The sequence below is a fragment of the Eleginops maclovinus genome, chromosome 2 (genome assembly GCF_036324505.1).
Source record: "Eleginops maclovinus isolate JMC-PN-2008 ecotype Puerto Natales chromosome 2, JC_Emac_rtc_rv5, whole genome shotgun sequence".
NCBI lineage: Eukaryota > Metazoa > Chordata > Actinopteri > Perciformes > Eleginopidae > Eleginops > Eleginops maclovinus.
The window spans coordinates 14,055,412-14,079,008 of NC_086350.1; the positions used below are offsets into that span (position 1 = coordinate 14,055,412).

Genomic DNA, 23,597 nt, shown 5'->3' on the forward strand with positions numbered 1-23,597 from the left:
TGACACGAATACCTTTTATTATGCAAGTTTTCAGAAAAATGAAGAAACAAATAAAGGTGCCATTAAGATGATTCCAACAGCTACTCCAAAAGCCAGCATAGCACTTTGCATACAAACTGCAGACATAGAATACAAATAAAGGATTGAGAAGGTTAATTGTGAAGTGAAGAAGGTAACCTTAAAGGTACATTTGAACACAGAAAGGGTCATGTTTGGTTAATAATGTAATGGATTTATTTGATACAGTTTTAGTGTACTGTACACTAAGTGCATTTGCACAGTTCCTTTATTTTGTTAAATGTTGTAATATCTAATGACAAAAAGTGTGTTGTGTTTGAGTCTCATCTATACTAAATCAACTATATGTAATATTTTACAAAGAGAGTTTCCTCATGTTCTGCTTTGTTTCTTGGTCTTTATAAACTTTTTCCTGCCTTTCCGTAACCGTTGTTCTCCTACTTTTGCTTACACTGTTTTTATTCTCTTTCTATGCTCTCTGTCACCCTCTCTTCCACCACCTACACTTCACTCTCTTGTCTTCTTTTCTTCTCTCTCCTTCTCCCCCCCCTCCCCCCTCCCTCTCTCCCTCTCTCCCTCTCTCTCCGTCTCTCTCTCACTCTGACTATGCTGTCTGCCTCAGCTGTTCTCAGTTGCACTGTGTGCCTTGTGCTGTGGGGACAGGGCAGAGCTGCGCTGAGTGGAGCTGAACTAGTCCAGTGCTAAGTAGAGAGAGAGGTAGATAGAAAATCAGAGTGAAACGAGGAGAGAGGAAGTCAGCGCAGATTGTGCTTACCAAGCAGACTGGATTAACAGCTGAAACAAACTGGACCTGTTTTTCTCTCTTTAGCTAAAGGTAGAGACTCTGCGACAGCGTGGATGGCTGTGTAGACAGAGCTGCATGCTGGTTAGGTACCAGGACAGAAAACTATGGCAGTCATACCTGGACCCTCTCACTGGTCTTCCTTATATTTTATATAGTGATGATCTCTTCTTTGTGCTTACTTTGGTTGAGTTTACCTTGGACTTGCAGTGACATTCACCCGTAACCCCCAACTCTGCTTTGCAGGTTTTGCCTCCCCTGGAGTTGGACTCTAATTTTTGGCTTTTGACCCCTGGAACAGGAAAGAGTTTTTCATTTGGCAGGGGACGAAACCTGCTGCGCACCAGTCTGGACAGACCCACCAGCAGTTTTTCATAAACGCTTGACAACGGGGACATTACTTATACTACTCAGACATAAGCCTGATCGTACTGGAGGTGTGAACATAAAGGACCATACTTGCCTCTATTGCCCCAGGACCATGGGCTCTCTCTGGGGCAGCATTATGCTGCTGTGTGGGGTGTTTTTGCTCAGGGTGGATGGCAGCGCAGCCCAACAGACCAAGACCAACGTCCCGCGGCTAAAACTCTCTTATAAAGGTGAGTTCCTTGCATTTGTCGTTTCCGTCATAGAAGGAAAATATCGTAATTATTATGTCTTTATGTGAGCCTATGTCATAATGGTCTGCCCTTTGAATATGTAGATGTATGTTCCCAAACCACATGTGGTGTGGCACTGAAGTGACTCAAAAAGCTTGTCTAAAGAAGTTGTTGTAACTGTGAGATCCTAGATTTCCTGTGATACAGAGAGATATTCCTCACTGATTATCTGTTAAAATACCAGCTTGAAATAAGTAGATTCTTTACAAGGCTTATCAAGTATTATGGCTTATGGCCGTGTAACAGAATCAAATGCACATCTGTTTCTATTATTATTTTAGTCTGGGAATTAAAGTCTGGATTTCAACATGAGAGCTGTTTTATATTGTATTAGAGCATCTGCATGTTGCAAATGCAAGTGTCTTTTTATTGTTACATCAGAAATGCCCATTACTCTTCCAAGTCTAGCATTTATTTTCCATTACATTCAGTTAAGCTTGGAAAAGCAAAACTGTGTTGTTTCAATGGAAACCTTATTGCAGTCTTGTAAAAATCATACTGGTTCAGTAAATCAATCAGCTGGGAATAATAAAAAGGAATACATGCAGAATAAATCACTACATTATTGTGCCAATAAGGGATAGGAACATCTAGGAAACAGTAAAAAGTTAATTTCATTGTCTCGTGTATCTCTTTATCAAAACTAAAGTGTTTATTGCAAAAGTCTTCCTGTCACTCTTTTTGATTTTGATCATCTGCTGTTGTCAGTTTTGCAATGAAAAGTGGTGCCAGACATGGACTCCCTGGCAGTTCAGCGTCATTTATCCCTTTCTGCCTTTCTTTTTTTCCTGGATGTCATTTTCCCACTCTGTTCCTTCCTGCATGGTAATTATACTCAGGATGAATGGTGCAGGTCTGTTTCAGCAGATGGCTTTGCCAAAGAGAAATATTTCTCACTCAGCACTGGGAGATCCATAATTATACACACGAGCATGCGCACGCACACAGAAACACACATAAATACATGGCCATCTGTAGTTAGCTAATGATACCTGTGAGTGTATCAGTCATTTAAAACAACATGCTGTCAGTTTGGTGAAACACGCCCATGCAGTGATATCTCTGTTAGGAGGCAGGCCTTCAGGTAGCAGCCTGGCCAGCTTGGTTATTTGGCTGCCATCTCAAAATTCAATATTTCCATTAATCTCATTCTCTTTTTGGCTAGTAGGGACAATATTTGGCATCATATGTATGGATGAGGAGTTATAGCCAAAGGATAACGGGCAGGTCGAATTTGATGCGTGGAACGTGTTTGAAATATTATTCATATTAGACTTTAGAATTTCATCAAACACTACGCATTGTAGGTCCCATTAGGCTAGTGACATGGGATTATTGCATTGTGAATAATTTATACCTCTGTATAAATTATTTATTACCCCTGTGATAGGTGAAGCCTATTCAGATTTACACATAGAGTGGAAGAAATCATATTATTCACTGAGTTAAATTGCAGCTTAGACAGCCTTAGTGAGGAACATCTCATCAGTGACACATGGGACTGTGAGGTGAAGGAACTCTGACCCCTACAGGTCACTGGGAAAATCTAAGCGTCCAACTGCATGTGTGTGTGGGTGAAGACATCCACACACTTGCACATGTTTTTGATTCAACTAAGGACTTAACTCATATGAACGCAGCAGTGAGGTGTTTACCTCAGAAGCTTGAACCTGAGCATCAGCCTGCTCCCCCTGAATATGAGCCCCTCAATGAACACAGTTAGGCTCCCTGAAGCATTCATACCAACTTCCTTGTCCAACCACTACACAAGCACACACACAAACACACACACACACACACACACAGACCCACACACACACAGACCCACCCACACACACATCACAAACACAAACTCCCCATTGGACCCCAGGAGACTCCAACAGATCTTTGAAAGCGAGGGTTGAGGGGCAGAAGGGCAGTTGAGTAGGGGGAGAGATCACAAAGGTACCCCATGGCTACCTAAACACAAGCTAAGGTCCAACTGTGTCAACAACTAAATGACAGGGTGATGATGAGATATTGGGAGGCTTTGGATTTACAGTGAACCATAAAAAGCATAAATTGAGTTATTTAATAGTTTGACATTGATATTGAATGCATTCACGCCCCCAGGGTAAGTGGATCCCTTTGGGAGAAAACAACCTTTGGGAGTTTATGGGCCACAAAAAGTGGAGCACATGTTTTATGCTGTCCAGGGAAGGGAAGAGGTGGCACTTTAGTTTTATAGGATGTGTGTGTACTGCCAAAAGTACTCAGTCTCTTTCCTTCTCTTTTGACCTGTCCACCCCTTTCTTGAGTAGCGCCAACAGCTTACACACACACACACACACACACACACACACACACACACACACACACACACACACACACACACACACACACACACACACACACACATAGGGGAAAATGCATTCAGAACAACAACACAAAACACAATTCTTACTTCTGAACAACTATAACGTGGTAAATCCAGCTGTTTTTGTATTTGTGTTATTCTACCCTCATTCTGGTGCGAATTGACTTTTAATCAGAGTTGGAGAATGGAGAAGTTCTCTTAAAGACCCTTAATCCGTAAGCACGTTAAGAATCCTCAGAGCGGAGTTGGGTTTCTCGGGAAGTGTAGTATAAACTCTGAATGGCCCTGAATGGCCATGGGAAGGTCCCATACACTCAGAGTGCTGGATGTCTGGGGGATTTCTTGTTTCTTCGTTCTCAATAGTCTGTTCCTCTCCAACTTGAGGCATGTTTGTTTGGCAGTGTTCAGTTTTAGTTTGACTTGTTTCACCAGGGGCTCTAAGAAGAATTTGTGTAATCATTTGACTTAGTCATCATCTGTACCAGCTGCAAAGTGAGATACTCTCAAGAATGAATTTTTTTTGTTGTAAAACGTCTGCTTACATCTTCTCCAGTGCCCAGGGCTAATGGCTGACAAACAGGAGTATGGTCAAATAGGGCTGAGCACTATGGTTGGTATGGTATTTTTCTAATAGTAATATATATTACAAGATGGCAATGAAGTCAAAAAGCAGGCAAAGTTGATGGAACAAAAATGCTGTGATTATTTGACATACAAAACACTGTTTGATAAAAATTTCATCAACTACTGTTTTTTAGATTGAACTACAATTAGCGTGGAAATCCTCATTTTGACGACAGGATCATTCATAACTAAGGTGAACACCTTAAACCTCAAATGGGCAGTGTTAAAGACTGGCCATGAATATGTGGAGCTGAGGTTCAGGAGGTGTTTGCCTGCATTTCTTCTTGACACTGAACAAATTACTTGACTGATGAAGCTTAGTGGTGTTTCCCCTCAGGCGTTGATGAATCAGTGACTGTATACACTTAAAGTGACGCAGTGATACACTGTGTTTTGTCAATGTGCAATCATACACTCAGCCATGTGAAGGATGAACGTCAGTGGAGCTGCTGAACCAGGGCCAAACTTTTGAGTTCTCATATGCAGAGCGGCCAAACATGGGTTATTGTTAGGACGTGTTTCTGTTTTTTCTTAGGAAGCACTTAGATAACATCTCTGTGCCCTCCAGTCGAGAAAGAGAAAGAGAGAGAAAGACGGAGTGGATGTAGGGTAAAAGAGTTTATTTTTATCAGTCTCACATGGGACTGTTGATTCTTTGCATCCATTCCGTCTGCCTCACTCTTTCCATTTTTCCCTCTCACTCATCAGCTTTCTTTGTCCTTCACTAACACATTTGTCGTAACAGAATATAGAAGTAGTGAGAGAGATAGAGGGAGGGAAAAAATAAGTGGAGGGAAGAAAGTGATGTGACACAGAAAGTATAGGCCTCAAACTGCTGGTAAAAAGAGACATTTGCAGGACGTGACAGGCCTACCTAAACAGGTAAAGGGTTAAAGAGAAAATGTGTAAAATACGGCAAGGGAGCAGCTGACACCTGTTACAGGCCACGCATTTGGCTATCCACCTGTCTTCATGGCTCTGTCTTTGTCTCTTGTTGCCTGTTTCTCTGTATCTCTTTTAATAAAGCAAAGCATGTTCTATGTCGCACAACATTTTCATCCGTTTTTATTACTGTTCAAACATTTATTTACAAAGTTTGCAGGGATTCAAATATGCTTTAGAGAAATTGCTCGGTTTAAAAATGCAGGAGTAAAACTTATAGATGCACAGTTTGTCAACCTATTGAATATTTTCCTGCAGGGCGCACCAGTTCAGCCATGTATAGGCTACTACCTCTGGCGTGGCTTGGGTACATCCTGTTTCTTTCCAATAACACACATCATAGCATGTTCCATAAATACACACAAAGATAAACACACAATACACATAGAGTATCTGACTCGGGATGAATAGCTTTTAATAACTTAGCAGTAGTCTCTGTTGAATGGTCTGGTCTGTTGCCATGGACACTATTCCCACAGATAATTTTCCAAAACCTGTGTGTGTGTGTGTGTGTGTGTGTGTGTGTGTGTGTGTGTGTGTGTGTGTGTGTGTGTGTGTGTGTGTGTGTGTGTGTGTGTGTGTGTGTGTGTGTGTGTGTGTGTGTGTGTGTGTGTGTGTGTGTGTGTGTGTGTGGTGGATGTGGTGGATGTGGTGAAGTGCTATCATCACGTCTGTGCAGTTTCCCTATGGCTCCTTGGCACCTTGATGTTTATAAAACAAGTATTATTCTGTGGGAAATTATTTATTTCCTCTAGATTATATAAACTCCAAAGGAGGATTTTTTTTTGTGCGTGTCCCACAAATGCAGCACCGGTGCAGGTGATAGAGGGTCACAGGTAGCAGGCTGGTGCTATCGTGCCATCAGTGAAGGCCTTACATTGGATCCAGTAATGATTGATCACCGAGGTAACAGCAGGAACATAAATCTGGGACACAGTTTTATAGTAGGCCAAGCAATAATTTTACTGCAACTCTTTTATGACTTTGAGCTTCTTTCTGTTCGAAATACTGTTCTTAATACTGTGCACCCCAAAACTCCCTGAGGAACATTAAATAACATCATTTTATTAGATGTTCCATTCACATTCCCCCAATAAAATACAAATAATCTACTTTAACTGTGATTTGTTGATGTAAATGTCTGGATGCATTTATTGAATCATTGCTACTGTGTGTTAACAGCATTTGGGATAAGTCATGTTCAAATGACTGCTTCCTTGGGTCACACAGCACCATGCGGTCTCGAGACTATATCTGTCCCCATTAGTATTGAGGCACAGGAAACAAACTCAATAACCCTAACAATGACAATGAAGACCCAATGTCAAGCCATTGTATATCACCATCCTGTGTGTATAGTATTGCGCATTTGTGTTCACAAGGGACTTACATGAGTATTCATGCAGTTATGTCAGTAACAAAAGGTTTGTGTTTGGAGTAGTGCTGAAGCCAGTGTGTTACAATAAGACAAGGAAGTTTGTAACTAGAGCCAAGAGGTTCTCTATTTGCCTTTGTCTCACACAGCTGGTTTCCTTAACATTTAACATATTTCCAAATCACCCTTTTGATTTTACACTTCCTCTTATTCACTTTATTTCCAGAGTGCAGGCTCTATAAAAAGGATACCTGTAATTATATAGCCTATTAATTTAAAGCAACTGAAAAACATCATAATTTATTTAATCTTCATTTAAAAAAGAAGAAAAATAGATGTTATTCGTAAATTAACTTTAAGAACAAACACTTTATTTTCAGGTCTGATAAAAATGTAGACAGGGTACTATTCTTTATTATAATCTATTTGAATTAAACACACCAATTGAATTCACACAGCAGGTTGAAACTCTAATTAGCTGTTTGTTTCATTACTTTATATGCATGTAATACATGGTAATAAGATGGTAATCTGCATGACGGATATAATGATCAATTTGACCTCGACAGACGTGATCACTATAAGAGGTTTACATAATGAGCATTTGATGGACTATTTAGCCATGATGCTTTTTAGATTATCATTTTATAATGGGCGAAGGATTAATAGTAAAAATATCTGCTCACTTGTTTAATTGTACAACACACTAGAGTGGCCTTCTGCTGGGTATCAAATTAGTTAAAATCACATTTTGATTCTTAAACTTTCTAAGATTAAAGCGGCCAAGTTATGTTGTTGCATGTTTTGAATTCATATTAAAATGAGAGTTTATGAATGAATAAAAGCACTGTGAAGCCCCTTCTTCTTTTCTCTTGCACCAGCTCTTTCGCCAGCTTGTGTCTTCACCCTCTCTCGGGTTCTGACACACTTCAGAGAGTGGGCATTCTTCTTGCTAAAACATTAATGAACGTTTTTGTTATTTACTCCCAGAGAAAGAGAAAGAGAGCACCAAATGAACCAGTTCGCCTCTGTTCCATAACTCTCTACCCTTTTGTGTGGGGGATCAATGAGAGGTCAGAGTTTGTGGGTGAGAACAGTGTGAGAAGTGTGAGAGCATGGATGTGTTGGTGTTTATGCAAAACTGACAAAAAATGTGTTATAATGACATAGTCACAATGCCACTTTTAAAGGTCGTTATGGAGATCCTAAATGTCTGTTTTTGTCAAGTTTTGTCTTCCATTGTGAAAGCAAATGCTCTTGGCAGGCAATAGCATCACACTGCAAAGCGTAAGCGTTTATCCATAGCAACATACAGTATCTCCACAGCGAATGCAGTTTAAAGTAATGTAAAAGTGATTTTCTGTTTGTGTACCAAGTACTGCTTGACTGCTTTGGTTAATGTCACTTATGCATGCAGACAGTTTGATGATTGGCTTCCAGGGCTGGCATTTCCTTTCTTGGCCGTTGTACTTCTATTCCTGAGACCATTTTGTAAATGGAATGAAAGCTACAACATTTACCAAAAGGGTAAAAACACACAAGAAACTCTGAAGGAGGCTCTCAAGAGGACCAGTCTATTAGGGATATAGCCAAACCAACCCACTGTAACATTTTTTCACTTATTCAGTGTACCCTCATGGAATAAAGCAGTGAACTGTCAGCGTATGTGGAACATTACAACTGAGCAGGCAGACTAGTGAATGGAGAGGTGAACCTGTGGTCACAGAGTGGTTGGAAATGTTGAAAGCTTTCTAAAACCAGGGCTGCGTCTTTCAGACGTTTTGGAAATGTAATATACATTTTGAAATAAATATTGAACTGATGGACTTTCTTCAACGTTTATGCTGCCAACGGTGACTGTGATTTTCACAAAGTGATTATCATATGATGCTGATCATCACTTTTCTTTCCATTTTCTCTGCAGACATGCTGGAGTCGAACAACCTTGTGACTTTTGAAGGCCTTGCCAACAGCTCGTCTTACCACACCTTCCTGTTGGACGAGGAGAAAGGCAGACTTGTGGTGGGAGCCAAAGACCACATCTTCTCCTTTAACCTCCTGAACATCAGCCGAGACTACACACAGGTAAAACCAATGTGTGGTTTTCAGTGAGTCTGTCTGGTGGCTTCATCCTTTCACACATGTATTATGACTTTAAGGCTATTTGCATTTCTGACCAACATAATTACTGCTTTGAGTGTACATCTCCATCCAGAGTGCCAGCATGGAGCTCAGGTATCTCGGGACTTTGTTTTCTGTTTCTACTGAAAAAAGAACCTCATTAATATTTCAGACAAGGGCTGTCGCACACGATCACATGCTGTGCCAGGCATGTTAGCTGCTCTCTGCACACCTGGATAAATAATGGAATAAACTGAAACAAAGTGGATAACGAATCGCATTGTGACCCCTTAGACCCTCACATGTCCACTTGCATGCACACAAGCAGAAGCTGCATCAACTACCTCTTTTAAATTGATTCTAGGAGGGAGATGATTCTTTTCTAACATGCACAGGGACTGTGTTTGTGTTGCAGATCCCTTGGCCAGCTTCTTCCACCAGAAGAGATGAATGCAAGTGGGCAGGAAAAGATCTCTCGGTAAGAGCTAAAAACATCCATCTTGCAAGTGGGTGCCAGCCTTTTGCCCCTTCACTCCCACAGATGTTTTGAAAATGTCTTTGTTCTCTTGTGCTAGGAAAGAACTGCAACTCTGCAGGTCTCAAAAAAATCCTCACAGTTGCAAAGGGATTACATAGGGATATGTTCTCCATTATATATGGCATTTTAATCAAAAAACAATATGAGATTTGTGTTCATCTCTCAGCTTGTTTATTCCAGTTTGTTGACATATCCAATTGTCACATGGACAACACACCGCCTCCTATAGCTTGCTATAGGTCTTATCTCAGAGTCAAGATTGAGACCATCATTTGACCTTAATCACTTATCAAGCCTCTGGGCACTCTATTTAATAGTGAGTGAGTGAAGCCTGGGAAAGTGCTGTGATTTTTGCCAAACCTAATGTTATAACATTACTGCGGGGATGTTATATTCATACGCATGATTGTTCACATGTAATTATACCATAACCTTAACTGTGCTTGTAAATTTCAACATTTATACAATCCCCTCGTTTCAGATATTTTCAGACTAACCTCATGGAGCACATCGAAAGTGGACCGATGCTTGCTTGTCTTACTTTAGCATAGATGCTTTCCCAATTTTTTAAGTAGATAATGTAAATCTTAAGGAGACAAACTTGAGTCCCCCTTATAAAAGTATATTATTGTAAATGGCATGCCTACAGTCATTTGTTTTAAAGCAAAACACATGTGATCATCTTGAAAATCTGAAGCTGTATAGTGCATATTTTTGTCTAGGATAAGAACTTTTTTATTAATTATGATGAGCTTCGAGTTTTTAGGATCTGAGATACAGGTTCTTTTCAGACTCCTTACCTCACTCAACCCTTACATGACAAGCCAAGCATCACATCTTCCTGTAAGTCACAGATTCCATCTTGTGTGGAGTGGTGGATCTCTGTGTAAACACACTGAGAGGTTGTGTCTGCTTCCTTCAAGTTGTGTTATGAATTGTATCTTCAAAAGAGCCTAAGGCAGTAGCCTGAATTTATAATCACAGCAATGTTGTTTGTGCCTCAGTTTGCTGCCTGGGCATTGGTCAAGCTCTCCTGCCCTTCTCCATGGCGGAGTTAAAGCACTGCAAAGTCCTTTGTGTGTTTTCTGTAAACATTGTTGCATGGAAGAATAAGGCGCCCTGAGGGGTGGTCTTTTTGTTACAGAGTCGAGGTGGAGTGAGAATTAAAGGGAGGTGGAGAGAGATGGAGAGTGAGTGTACTGTTGTCCCTTGATGTACTTTAAGCAAACACTTCAGAAGATGAGGCAGAGAGAAAAGAAAAAGATATATGGGTGTGAAAGATATGACCAGACACCCCCAAATGAAATGAAAGCTTCGACTATTGCTTGGCCTGACAAATGTGCATACAACTCAATGGCAAACATGTAAATCCCTAAACAAATTGTTCGTGGGATGAGGGAAAAATATATTTATCTTAGGGTTAAATATTCATATATTGTGCTTCCAGGTGCACATTTAGTTCCATATGTCTAATGCTTTCATTTGTGATAAAATCTATAATGATAATATAATTGTATGCCACCAGCTATCTGGGTATAATTTTTGAATGGAATTAAGGATTTTGGTACATGTTACAACCCTATGGGTAAGGTATACCCTATTGGACACACCTGTAGGGTTTGAGTTCTTTTGTCTGCATAAAACTGCTATATGTTCAGATAATGTCACAGTGCAAAGAGATCATACACAGTTATGTGTTGTTCCTTGTAAGAATGATGTTCTTCACTCAGATAAGTCCACCCATGCAGGCCGTAATAATCCAAGAAGAGACAGCTGCTTAAATGACAACAAAAGCTTATGTAAACAGAGGCTGCTATCTGCTGATGACCTAGTAAAGCCAGATGAACTTAGTCATGCATAATTTGTGGCCTTATCCTTTTCTTTTTTTCTATTGAAAATGTGATGACACATTCAGTTTTATTTGAGGTCAGGTCTGCTAACGCACGTGCTGCCTGAGCACGAGGAAAAGTGCCAAATGGCAATGGAACAATGCATACAACGCACACAAACCCAGCTGGAGAAAATACTTGTGATAAATATTCCTAAGTTCTTACAATAATCATAAAACATATGAGACCAGTAACAAATCAAGAACATTGACAGCAAGCAAACAGGCCTGCATTAATGTGATTTGTATACAGTAGGAATATTCTGGTTTACTTTTGTTTCAGCCTCTTTTATTATTCTACAGTCTAAATCCCTTCTCTATGGATTTGACATCAAATTACACATCTAATGTGCATAACGTTTTAGAAGCCAGCAGTGAAGGATGTCATTGGGGTCAGAGAGAATGACTGTAGTGTAAAATACAGAGTCATGCATGATGAAGCTTAGTCTTAGTCGCTTAGTCATAATATTATTTTTCAGAATTATTACTCAGCACAATGCTAGAGTACATATAGGTCATTCTCTAGAGGAGAATTAAAGGAGATTACAGTAGGCTTTGTTCTCAGTTATCATTAGAGATTTCTCTATTCAAGCATAGGATTTTCTGTGACGTGCTCTTTGTGAGATCTGACCTGTTTACTTAACCAGCTGTTTCACCACTTTTCTGCTTACGCAAATGTCAAACAACAACAAGCTTTTGCACAACTGTGGCACGAAAGACTGTATAAATTGTGACCTTAAAGTAGTTTTGTGTCAAAGGTTGATTATTCATCCTGCTTAATCTGTTCTCTGTCTCTTGTCCATCAGAGGGAGTGCTCAAATTTCATTAAGGTACTGCAGCCTTTCAACCAGACCCATCTCTATGTGTGTGGAACAGGAGCGTTCCACCCTGTGTGTTCCTACCTGGAGGTTGGAAAGAAACTAGAGGTACAGGCTATATTTTTCCAAAAACCGTACTGCATTTTATGTCATAATGTATCTAAAGTACCTAAAGTTGTGAAGGACCATTTGTAGTTGGGTGTGAGAGCATTTAGTGATGATTTACTAAGTACTTAAAAGTGGTTGCATTTCTCTAAATGAAGTGGGCAATTACACACAGCGTTTCATGGTCTACAGGATTTCTAATACATCACTGTAATATGGAAACAATGTATGTGTGTTCATTTCAGTATGAACGAAGGAAATTGCTCTCTCTCTTCCAAATGTCACTGAGTCAGACTTATAAATGTGCGTTTCCCATTCATTAGTCGGCTATTTACAGACAATTAGAGGCAGGAAAGATCTCTTAGAAAAGCCATCTACTATATTTAGTCATGACCTAGTAATGTAATTCATCTGATGGCTTTCCTATGAGTGTCGAGGTCACCCAGTCATAGAGAGCGATGAGATTTAAAGCTTTCTTACTTAATCCTTGTCTGTAAGGGTAAGAATTTCCTTAGATTTGTTTTCAATACTGTGGGTCGCAGCAATTTTCCTTTTAATACAATACTACTGTGTTCTATCAAACTAGATGTCATAGCAAAATGTGTTCCCTTAAGTAATTTCCAACTCTTTATTTACCCATGTAATTTGCATCCTTAACGGGCAAGGATGATGTAGAACACTGCATTAAAACGGCTGTAACTTTATGTCTCTTCATGACCAGGACAACGTGTTCAGACTGGATCCTCTGGTAGAAAATGGCCGTGGGAAAAGTCCCTATGATCCCAAGTTGCTCACTGCCTCTATGCTAATTGGTAAGTTCAATACCGGAAACACTGTGCCTTTCTTCTGTGTGTTAAAGCAAGGTCATATAAAAACGTGGGAGTACTGAAAACACCCTGTGCCTCGCTCTTTCATTTCAAAAGATATATAGGGAGTTAAGTAAACGTGAATAACAGAACAGGGCATTCCTGTCTTTCATTACAAGTGCATCTGCTCTGTAGTTTGTGTTTACTCTCTTAAAACCCCTCATTGGCAGGACTGTAAAGTCTATTTTAAATCTGAATATGCCTCCTATAAATGCTGGGCATTCATGGCAGATGACACTTAATAGAATTTTCTTTATCCTGAATCCTCATTTTTGGCAAAAAAAGCAGGCGCATGTGAGCATGTCTTTCGTCTTTAACCCCAATTATTGCAACTCACATTATATTATATCACACCGTTTAAACTAGCAGATGGCTATTTTCCAGCCCATCACCCCTAATCTCCTTTCACCCTTTCTCTCTCCCCTCTCACCAGCATTATTATGTACTCCCCCAGTCTCACACCTCTCTCCTGTCCCTCCTCTTGTGTCCCTCCATCCGTTCGCCCTTCCCCTGCCTCCCTTCACAGCCCTGCCTGCTGTGTTAAAGTCAATTTCACACTCCTGATGTTCATCCCGTACATCACTGTCTGTGTTATCCAAGGACTCCATGTCTATGTGAACTGCTAATCCCCTGAACAATTGCTCAGATTTGTACACCTGCATCAGTGGGGAGCAATCACAACTGAGTGTTTTCTCATCCAGTGTTACTAAACTAACCCGATTAATTCCTCTAACTCGCAGATGGAGAACTATATGCCGGGACATCAGCTGACTTCATGGGTCGGGATTTTGCCATCTTTCGCACTCTTGGAAAGCATCACCCAATCAGGACGGAGCAACATGATTCTCGTTGGTTAAATGGTGAGAGAGACGAAGAAAGTCACTTGTAAAGTCTTTGGTTGAGAGTCTTGAAATGTTTTAATCAAAGACTTTTACTTGATTATGCATGCAACTATTGGTTGGTTTCTGTGCTTTTTGTCAAATGTGTTATCCTGAAAAAAACAAGTGTCTGTTGGTGAGGCGAAGTGTGATGCAGCTTAACTCAACAATGGGGACTTTGAATTAGTTGTTTACATAAAGCTCGCCCCAATCTCAGAAACCTAACTAAGCTTAAGGATCCTCTGGTCTCTGGACTTATTAGAGTAATAGTCTTAAACTTTTTCTTAAAATAAATAAAGAACCTGAAAAACGACCCTGGAGAAGTGTCTTGTTTTTACTCGTCTTCATGTCTTCTGTAACTTTAAAACTGTTTTTTATTAATTGATTATACTCTTTTATTGCTAAATATATTGCTGCCTGTCTTCGAGGACTAAGGCATTACTCAATTGTTGGCTTCTCTCCATTGGGTGGAGTTTAGAAATTCAATATAAAACTTGTTTTATTACTTGAAAGGTTCTACACAGAGTTCCTCTCTTAAACATTTAAATATACCATTAATCATCTCTCCTTATTGCCATTTTTTTTGCTATCCTAACTCTTTAAAATATAGTACAAGTAATTTTTTTGAGAAGCAATTAAATTGAAAAAGGGGTAAACAAATGTACCCTTGAAAAACTTTATCTTAAATATTTATCTCTCAATGTGTGTCAGATCCCAGGTTCGTGGGTGTTCATCTGATCCCAGAGAGCGACAACCCAGAAGATGACAAAATCTACCTGCTCTTCAAAGAGAACGCGATGGATGGCGAGCACGCTGGAAAGGCCACACATGCTCGCATCGGACAGCTCTGCAAAGTACGCATACATTCAAACAGATACTTGCCTTAGCAGACTCCTACAAAGGAAATTTCAGATGCACACAAAGGGAGAGAGACAAAAACACTCCCACTCTCAAAGCGACATTATGTGAAATAGCTTCTGTATCTGCAAAAACACTTGACGGGTGTCTGAGTGGCTTCCATAATGGCAGGTTTCAGGGCCTGTTATCTATGATTATTTTTAGCCTTGAGAAAAGTGGGCTTTGTTGTGTGTGGTACAATCGGCCCCCGAAGACAGAAACCTTAGAGAAATGTTAAATGTCACTAGAACCTGAGAGGCACAGACACTGTCAACGGCAGAAATGTTATCCTAATGCCAGGCTTTGGCACTGATTGGGTCTGCTACACCCTTTAGCTCAAGGGGATGGTTGTGTTTAATCACTGGCCTTGTATCAGCTTTCATGTTCCAAATCTTCTTCATCAAACAGGAATTCACTGGGCTGACTGCAGATCAGCAAGTAATGCCCTGCCTTAACCTCCCATTTAGCTGCATATCGTGCCTGTCATAACAGCCTGATTACCCAGTATGTAAGGAATCTGCTATGCTCAACAGTAGACAAACCATCCATTATGCAATATTTGGTATTCATTTTGGCCTATGCACATTCTAATTTACTGTCATAAATCTACACCAAGTAGGACTCATTTTTATGAGCCAATACGTCTGCCTCTGTGTTTGTGTGCAATGTTCTGGAAAACAAATGCTCAAAGACACATATTGGCGAGGTTTACTGGAACAAACAGTACTTTAGAGACCAACTACATCTAAAAATCCATTATTCAGTAGTGTATGTTTGGTTGATGGACAGGTCACAACAAATGCAATAATTTACCATAAAAAACTGTCTATTGTAATATAGTTATTACCTCATGATCTGATCTATTAAAGCTGTTGCTTTGAAGGGAGGATGTGTTCTTACATGACTTTTTATTATGAGGTCTCTGAAGGTTCCTTGTCATACACATCAAGTTTTACAAGTTTTAACCACAGCTCTCTCCACCAACAACGGCATATTGCCATATGGCCAATCTTTGAAGGTTAATCTGTAATATGAATGACAAGATTCTGTTAACCTTAAAGGCAGGGGATGGCAGCATAAATTGCATATGATAGGCAATTTATATGAATAGTCTATTTCCAGCCAACGAGGGAACGCTACACCTCATTCAACCACAGGGTAATGAAGCATTCATTCACTGCTTGGCAGTAGTGTATGAAATGAAGCAATGCAATCCCTCCATTATGTAACGCTTTACATAAAGCTGCATATAAAAAGACAAAAAAAGGTTTTCTCTTGTAACACTATGCAATACCAGTACTGTATACATTTTAAATAATTTACTTATCTTTCCAACAGAATGACTTGGGAGGTCACAGGAGTCTGGTAAATAAGTGGACCACCTTCTTGAAGGCTCGACTTCTTTGCTCTGTGCCTGGCAGTAATGGAATAGACACACACTTTGACGAACTGCGTGAGTGATTACTGCTGCACATGGTTTCACACTATATTTCCTTAATATTAGATGATTCATAGTTGAGAATGTGTTAATAATAAACATTGTCCTCTCTGGCTTTCAGAGGATGTTTTTGTGATGAGCACAAAGGATCCTAAGAGCCCGATCATCTACGCAGTATTTACAACTTCCAGGTATTGTGGCTAACATGGAAATTGTTTACTCATTGCACAATCCTTGTTCCTCAACCAAGAACTGAGCTTCCCTTAACTGAGTCATCTGTTCTGCCCATTAGCAACATCTTCAAAGGGTCAGCTGTGTGTATGTACAGCATGACAGACATCAGGAGAGTCTTCCTGGGTCCCTATGCTCACAGAGACGGACCCAACTATCAGTGGGTGCCCTTCCAGGGACGTGTTCCCTACCCACGGCCTGGCACAGTGAGTACAGTACACTCTTATCTTTAATGTCAGTGTTTTATTAAATGAGCCTGGAAGGTAATACTCCTTTATGTCCTGCTATGTAATTCTAATCACAGATGTCTTTTTTTTCTCCACAGTGCCCAAGTAAGACATTTGGAGGGTTTGATACAACCAAAGACCTTCCTGATGAAGTTGTAACTTTTGCCAGAAGCCACCCAGCCATGTTTAACCCAGTCTACCCCATCAACAATCGACCAATCATAGTCAAGACCGATGTTGACTACCAGTTCACTCAGATAGTGGTGGACAAAGTGGAAGCAGAAGATGGCCAGTATGATGTCATGTTCATAGGCACAGGTATACACATGTGCATACTCTATACTGAAATTATTTATTGATCATTGAAATAGACAGATATGCATGTACTGCAGAGTTGATATTTACTCAATACATTTGTGATTCCACCATGTGCTAGATATGGGGACGATACTGAAAGTGGTGTCCATCCCCAGAGGCTCCTGGCATGACCTGGAGGAAGTCCTTTTGGAAGAAATGACTGTCTTCAGGGTAGGTTACTTTTTATAGTCTGTATTAATACTCCAGGTTAAAGTAATGGAAGTGTTGTCTAATCTGTTTTATTTACTTCTTTTTTATTACAGGAGCCAACCGCCATCACAGCAATGGAACTTTCTGTGAAACAGGTATTGATGGTATTTCTTATTGCACGTTTAGCAGAAGAAAGCATTATAGCACATTATAGATCTTAATCTGATATATATCAAGATAACGGGAAAAATACTTCCTCAGTAAAACACTTAAATGAAGGCTGGAGATAAGCCTCCTGGAAGGAATTGAGGAGAAACCTGTGGAGTATGATACATAATGAAAATGTATAAAAGCCACAACAGTTTTCGTCTTTAAAAAACTGTTTCTTAGAAAGTGAGAAATTTCCTCAGAGGTGAGCAACCTTTCTGCTTTAACTAGACACGCGCTGTTGTTTTAAACACTTAGAGTTGAAAGAGTTTATCGCAAAGATCTCAGTTGTTGGCTTTCAGGCAACATTTAGTTTGTCAAATTAAATGGCAGGGAGAGACTTAAAGAGACAGGTAATTGACAGGTAGAAGGGTGTGGAGCACCTGAAGTGAAATTGGTTTGTCCACATTCCTGATTTGTCTTTTCGCTTCACTAACACACACATAAGCTGAGGCAAACATAGGAGTTCTACTCAAAGCACACCGCTCTTCCAGTTATAAAACCTACATTTAGGCTCCTAAGACGTAAAATATCTGATATTGAAAATGGACTCTCTCTCTCGTCTACCTCCACAGCAACAACTGTATCTTGGTTCTGACATTGGGGTATCCCAGATGCCTTTGCATCGGTGTGAGGTTTATGGGAAGGCTTGTGCTGAATGCTGCCTGGCGAGGGACCCTTACTGTGCATGGGACGGCACAGAGTGCTCCAGATACTTTCCCATGGCTAAGAGGTACTGAATACATCCTTCCACATTCATGTCACGTCTCTACCGTACTATTGTGTTTTGCAAGCTTCCTGACACCTTATACACAGTCACTAATCCGCCATGCAAGTTTTCCGTAAATGTGATATGATACTTCGAGCCTAGCACCACAGGAGATACTTTATCATATCTGGCTAAATATGCACATTGAACACACTGAACACAAGTAGTGAACACAGGATATGTGCCTGCTTTAGATTAAAGCATTTACAAAACATGCCTAAATAATGCTTAAGAATTAGTTTTGTTTAACATAGTGCCTATATTTTACAGAGTTGAGCTGAGTTTATAGAAGACTTTTTACTTGTGTGATTGAGGACATATGCAGGCAGGCCGCGGTTCGGGCTGAAGCTGGAGCACTTATAGTGCAGGCTTTGTATATTTGCCAAAACCCCCTTAAGGTAGAGGGTCGTGTTTCTACCAGAGAGCCAGAAATATAACCTGCCTCATGTGTTTACTGTAAATGAGACCCCATGTCAGTGATGTCTTGAGGCTGTCTGGGTGAACCAGGGGTGAGCTAGGTGTAAGAGGTTCTGTGGTAGCGGACTGATCTGTATGTGTTCATGTATGTGTGTACTTGTGTGTGCTCTGTGTGCAGCCTCCCACTCATAGCTCCATTGGGATTATTGATTTGAATGCTCGCTGCACAGTATCCTGTTCTCGCTGTTAGTTGGACTCCAGAGTCCTGCATTCAAACGCAAGAGAAGAGAGACAACAGAAAACTTTTACCTCCATTTACCAACACACCCACACTGGTTTAGAACAATAGGAAGCAGAGGGGGAGAAGATGCCAGTTTGCTTTGGTGTCTCCTTAGCCTCTTCAATTATTGTTTACAGAAAATATCGTAAGCATTATGTTTCACTTTACTTGAAACTCCAACTCTTTTGCATCTGCAGCCCAGAGAGATAAAATGCTGAAATGGTTGATTGGGTTTGCATTCCTCTGTCACACCCTATAATTAAGGCTGCCTGCCGTTAATTCATTTATTTGTGTTGGCCTCCACTATTTGCTGCACATCTAAACCGCATTCAAAAACACACCTACACAAATCGTTGTGCACTCGTATTTTAGCACACACACATTAAAAGAAGCAGTTGTGTCTGACTCGTGAAGGTGTTTATTTTTATGTTTCTGCAGGAGAACAAGGAGGCAAGATATCAGGAACGGAGACCCACTCACACAGTGCTCAGATCTGCAACACCAAGGTACATTATAGAAAGAAAATATATTTGACAACAGATTATGGTATTACCAATGTAATGTCTCATAAAATTTATTTTTAGTTAAGATATTATCACTTTTCATTATTTCAAACTATATATGAGAACTTTCTCTGAGGATTTTTTTATTAAACATAAAAATGGCCCTCAAGCTGCTGCTGTCTTTTCCTGAAGCGATCAAAACATTAAAGAAGAATGTGTATGTGTTTGTGTTTATGTGTCTCTGGTGGTGTGAAGATTAGAGTCCGTCCATGTGAAGCTTCTAATTAAAATGGTCAGGATTCCTCTCTGTCGCCAAGCCTCCACTCCACTGCCCTGTTTGTGGTCTAAGTCCAAAAGCAGGACTCATACTGGTGTCAAATAACTGTGATTACACTTTCCTTTCATTTACCTAGAACGTTTTTTTTAATTTTTTTTAAACAGTGTTACTAAAAGCTTCTGACTTGCGGAAGAAATATTCACACAAAAATGCCTGTACCTAATGCTTCCCACTCTGTAGGCAGCAACACATATATTTCAACGAGCAACAGCACTGTAAAGAAAAAAATGTAGATTTAGAAAAGCACTTCACTTGCACTTGTTAGGAGATCAATCAGTGGAACACTGACTCAGTAGCAATCCACCTACTTCACTTTATAAAACCCATATTTTAGTTACAGCCCATTTCCTCAAAGGACTGCCTTCGTGGTGGGAGCTGCCTATTCTACATGATTAAGTGTGATAAGAAAAGAGATGGTATAACGCGTCAAGATAAAGTAAAATGCGGTCATTAAAAAATATAACCAGGCGCTATCTTAGGGAGTAGTAACTTTCAGTCCTTTTATATTCAGTCAGAGAAAAATCTGTCAGTTTTATACAGAGAGTCACTAAACATCACAATAATATCTGCCAAAGTCATTTGCTTCCACAAACTTGGGTTTCTAATATATTCTCTTGTTTTATCCAGATGAACTAAGCGGACAGACGACTCTCCTAGATAAGACTGTGTATGGTGTGGAGAACAGCAGCACTTTCCTTGAGTGCAGTCCGAAGTCCCAGAGAGCCCTGACCTATTGGCAGTATCAGCGCTCTGCTGATGACCGCAAACAAGAGGTGGGAAATATGTCAAAATACACTTCATCTGTTTTGTTGAAATACACATACAATGCAAAGCAGACAAAGAATGATAGCTGGAACTTCGAAATCAAACATTTATAATAACACATTGTTAATAACACAGTATCATATTCATATTTAATGCCATTATTGAATCAAGTAAAATGATTTTTTTCAAAACAGCAATAAGGCATAGCTAAATATATTGTGGGGGAATGTTGAAGCTTATATCATAACAATCTATATCTTTCTCTCTGTCCATCAAATTTTTTCATTCTGTAGGTTCAATCAGAAGAGCGTTTCATCCGCACAGACCAGGGCCTATTGATTCGAACAATCAACAAGAAGGATTCTGGGATTTATCTGTGCCAGGCGGTGGAGCATGGCTTCATGCAGACCCTCCTGAAGGTGACCTTAGAGGTGATTGACACCGAGCGCCTGGAGGATCTGCTCCATCGGAATGAAGAGGCAGCAGTCAGCGTACCTGCTCCGCATATCCCCCCACCCCAAGAAAATCCCAATCAAAAGTTGTGGTACAGAGACTTCCTGTCTTTGGTCAATCACCCGACTCTGAACAGTGTCGACGAGTTCTGTGAGCAGGTATGGAAGAGGGAGAGAAAGCACAGAAAACAGAAAGCTCACCTAGTTCAGCAAGTACAAATACACCAGCAGCAACAGCAGCAGAAGGTTGTGAACCCTCGCGCCCACATGCATGCTCAGGGGCTGGCAGCCAATTGGAAACACCTGCAAGAGAGGCAGAAGGGACGCAACCGCAGGACCCATGAACTGGAGAGGGCCCCCCGCAGTGTCTGACTTACAAACCTAGACTTTTAAAACCCATACCTTAAACCACACCCTCATCCTGTAACCCGATTAACCTACCCACATTTCTCCTTCATATCGAGATACAGACATCTTCCACAAAGACTGGGTAGAAAAGTTAAACTGGAAAAAGGTAACACTATCCTGATCTGCCGGCTGGTGGGTTCTGTGCGTGGGCAGCCATGTTTACAGTACGGCACTTCAGAGGACCGCAGGAAACAATGGGATGTTGTATCACTCCAGACCATTTGAGCATATTATCTCAGCTGGCCTCTTTGGCCTGATCACTGCAGAGGGGCAGTGTCAACCAGCACAAGAACTGGATACACAAACCCACCCTACAGACACGACTGACTCCACGTTGAGATGGTAATAGCATCGTCTCATGGCATGCTAGTTAGGTGTCTTTATCAGTGAATAAGTAGATACCTTCATTTTTTTTTACTTCACAAATATGAAAGAAGAGGAGGTGGGATGACATTATAAAGATTCTGGAGAGTAAATGGACTGGCAGTTGAATAACAAGCACAAAATAAGTGAAGCACAAATGGGATATTTTGTCACTTTTGGTATTATATATGGTTAAATCAGTCAATACAAGAAAAATGCCCAGGCACTGCAAGGAACTAGGAGCAACTGTCCACATTTTTCAGTGAATTCAACCATGTAGCTAAGATGTGTAAATACTGTATTCTGTGACATCTCCTCATCATAAAGGGAATGGCTTGCAATTGTCTAGTTGTTTTAGATTGTTATCCCAGAAAGTACATTTATTTAAGAAAAAGTCCTTCGACAGCAGTTGAAAACAGGGAGATTTTGTACTAATCTGTTTGTCTACGCCCTAGATAAGCTTTTCAAACAAAGTCAGGTTTTATTATTCTGTTTATGTTTTTTTTTAAATTATTCATCAGATTCCTTCCAGTGTCTGCAGTTGTTAAGTTGACTGTCAATTCATACGGATGTCTGCATCATCTCAGTGCATAAAATGTAATGCTGAGTTCTTCCATGTTCATTTGATTTGCATACACTTTGTCACCACTATATGTGTATTTATTGATATACCATTATGTACATTGTGAACATATTTTCGATGTGCAGGACTTATTTTCCTCATTAGCTTGATTAATCTGATTTACAGGACCAATCTCTTGAAATAACGGTATTATTTTTCACCTAATGTAGTCAGACTGGAAGTTATTTATCAATATTTGTCAATATCAAATGCATTACTTATCAAATGCACTGAGCAATAACCGACTTTCCCAAATGTATTTTTCTTCCACATGTATTGCCACAAATTCATATACTTCACAGGCAGAGCAGTGTAACACCTTCACTGCATGTGACATTACAAACTAGTTTTTCTGATTAGAACAATCCTTTATACAATGCACACAAACCTGGAATGTAGCTGTGAACATTTTGTAAATATAAAATACGATGGTCTATGTTTGACAAGTATCACACTGTGTACTAGTGCATGTGAATACTATTGTAGAGTTCCTGTTTTGCTATAGCGTTGATATAGTCTGGTGTTGTCACCGTAATTTTGTTGTTTGCTAATGCAGTACACAATATTAAATATTTCAAAGATGTACATACTATTTCTGTAAGACTATTAACTGTATAATTGATCATTCCGGAGGTAGGTATTCATAAATAAATATATAAACAAGATGTAAAACAGGATCTCACTGTGGATTTAAAATGCCCACAGACCTGTTAACAACACTTAAAAAACAACATGGAACAATGTGAGTTGAGCATTGCGAAACTTCAGTACGTAAGAAGACCTTGTCTCGTGAGTGTGTGCAACTGTCATATGCTTTTGGAAACCATGACGGGAAAAGATTTGAAACAGCTGGAGCCGTTGAGAAACAATTTAAGGCTAAAAAGACAACAACAGAATTGTGCAACTTTCAGTAGAGATGGACGAATGATAAGATCATCATTATAAAGACAAAAAAAGGTGGCCTCGTTGAATCGGTCTTGGACATACGGTAAAAGTGAGGAAATTAAGTGCTGCTGCTGCTGCTACTGCTTTTAGGCAAGATGATGATGATGATGATGATGATGGTGGTGATGTATTCTACTGATCTAATAAATGTCTCTTCATGAAGTGTTGGTTTCATTAAATCTATTTTTTATTTCCTGCAGCTGATGTGGTGAGTCAGAAAAGTTTCCTGTAGCGTAGAT

General features: G+C 40.0%; 1 protein-coding gene across 1 annotated transcript; it reads left to right on the forward strand.

Moving 5' to 3' along the window:
• The first annotated feature begins 686 nt into the window (after positions 1-686).
• sema3ab (sema domain, immunoglobulin domain (Ig), short basic domain, secreted, (semaphorin) 3Ab) lies at positions 687-23,521 on the forward strand. Its single transcript, XM_063874614.1, has 17 exons — positions 687-1,419; positions 8,701-8,861; positions 9,313-9,375; positions 12,130-12,249; positions 12,968-13,058; positions 13,853-13,972; positions 14,702-14,844; positions 16,226-16,340; positions 16,447-16,516; positions 16,618-16,762; positions 16,882-17,101; positions 17,220-17,311; positions 17,404-17,445; positions 18,073-18,230; positions 19,402-19,469; positions 20,431-20,576; positions 20,862-23,521. Exons 1-17 carry the CDS (start codon positions 1,302-1,304, stop codon positions 21,390-21,392), a joined length of 2,403 nt encoding a protein of 800 aa, XP_063730684.1. The 5' UTR covers positions 687-1,301; the 3' UTR covers positions 21,393-23,521.
• The last annotated feature ends 76 nt before the right edge of the window (positions 23,522-23,597 follow it).

Bases quoted from the DNA above. Each gene is read 5' to 3' on its own strand.
- sema3ab (XM_063874614.1), top strand. From the start codon at position 1,302: ATGGGCTCTCTCTGGGGCAGCATTATGCTGCTGTGTGGGGTGTTTTTG. The intron at 16,341-16,446 runs GTGAGTGATTAC...TCTGGCTTTCAG, and splicing joins CACACACTTTGACGAACTGC to AGGATGTTTTTGTGATGAGC. The intron at 16,517-16,617 runs GTATTGTGGCTA...TCTGCCCATTAG, and splicing joins GCAGTATTTACAACTTCCAG to CAACATCTTCAAAGGGTCAG.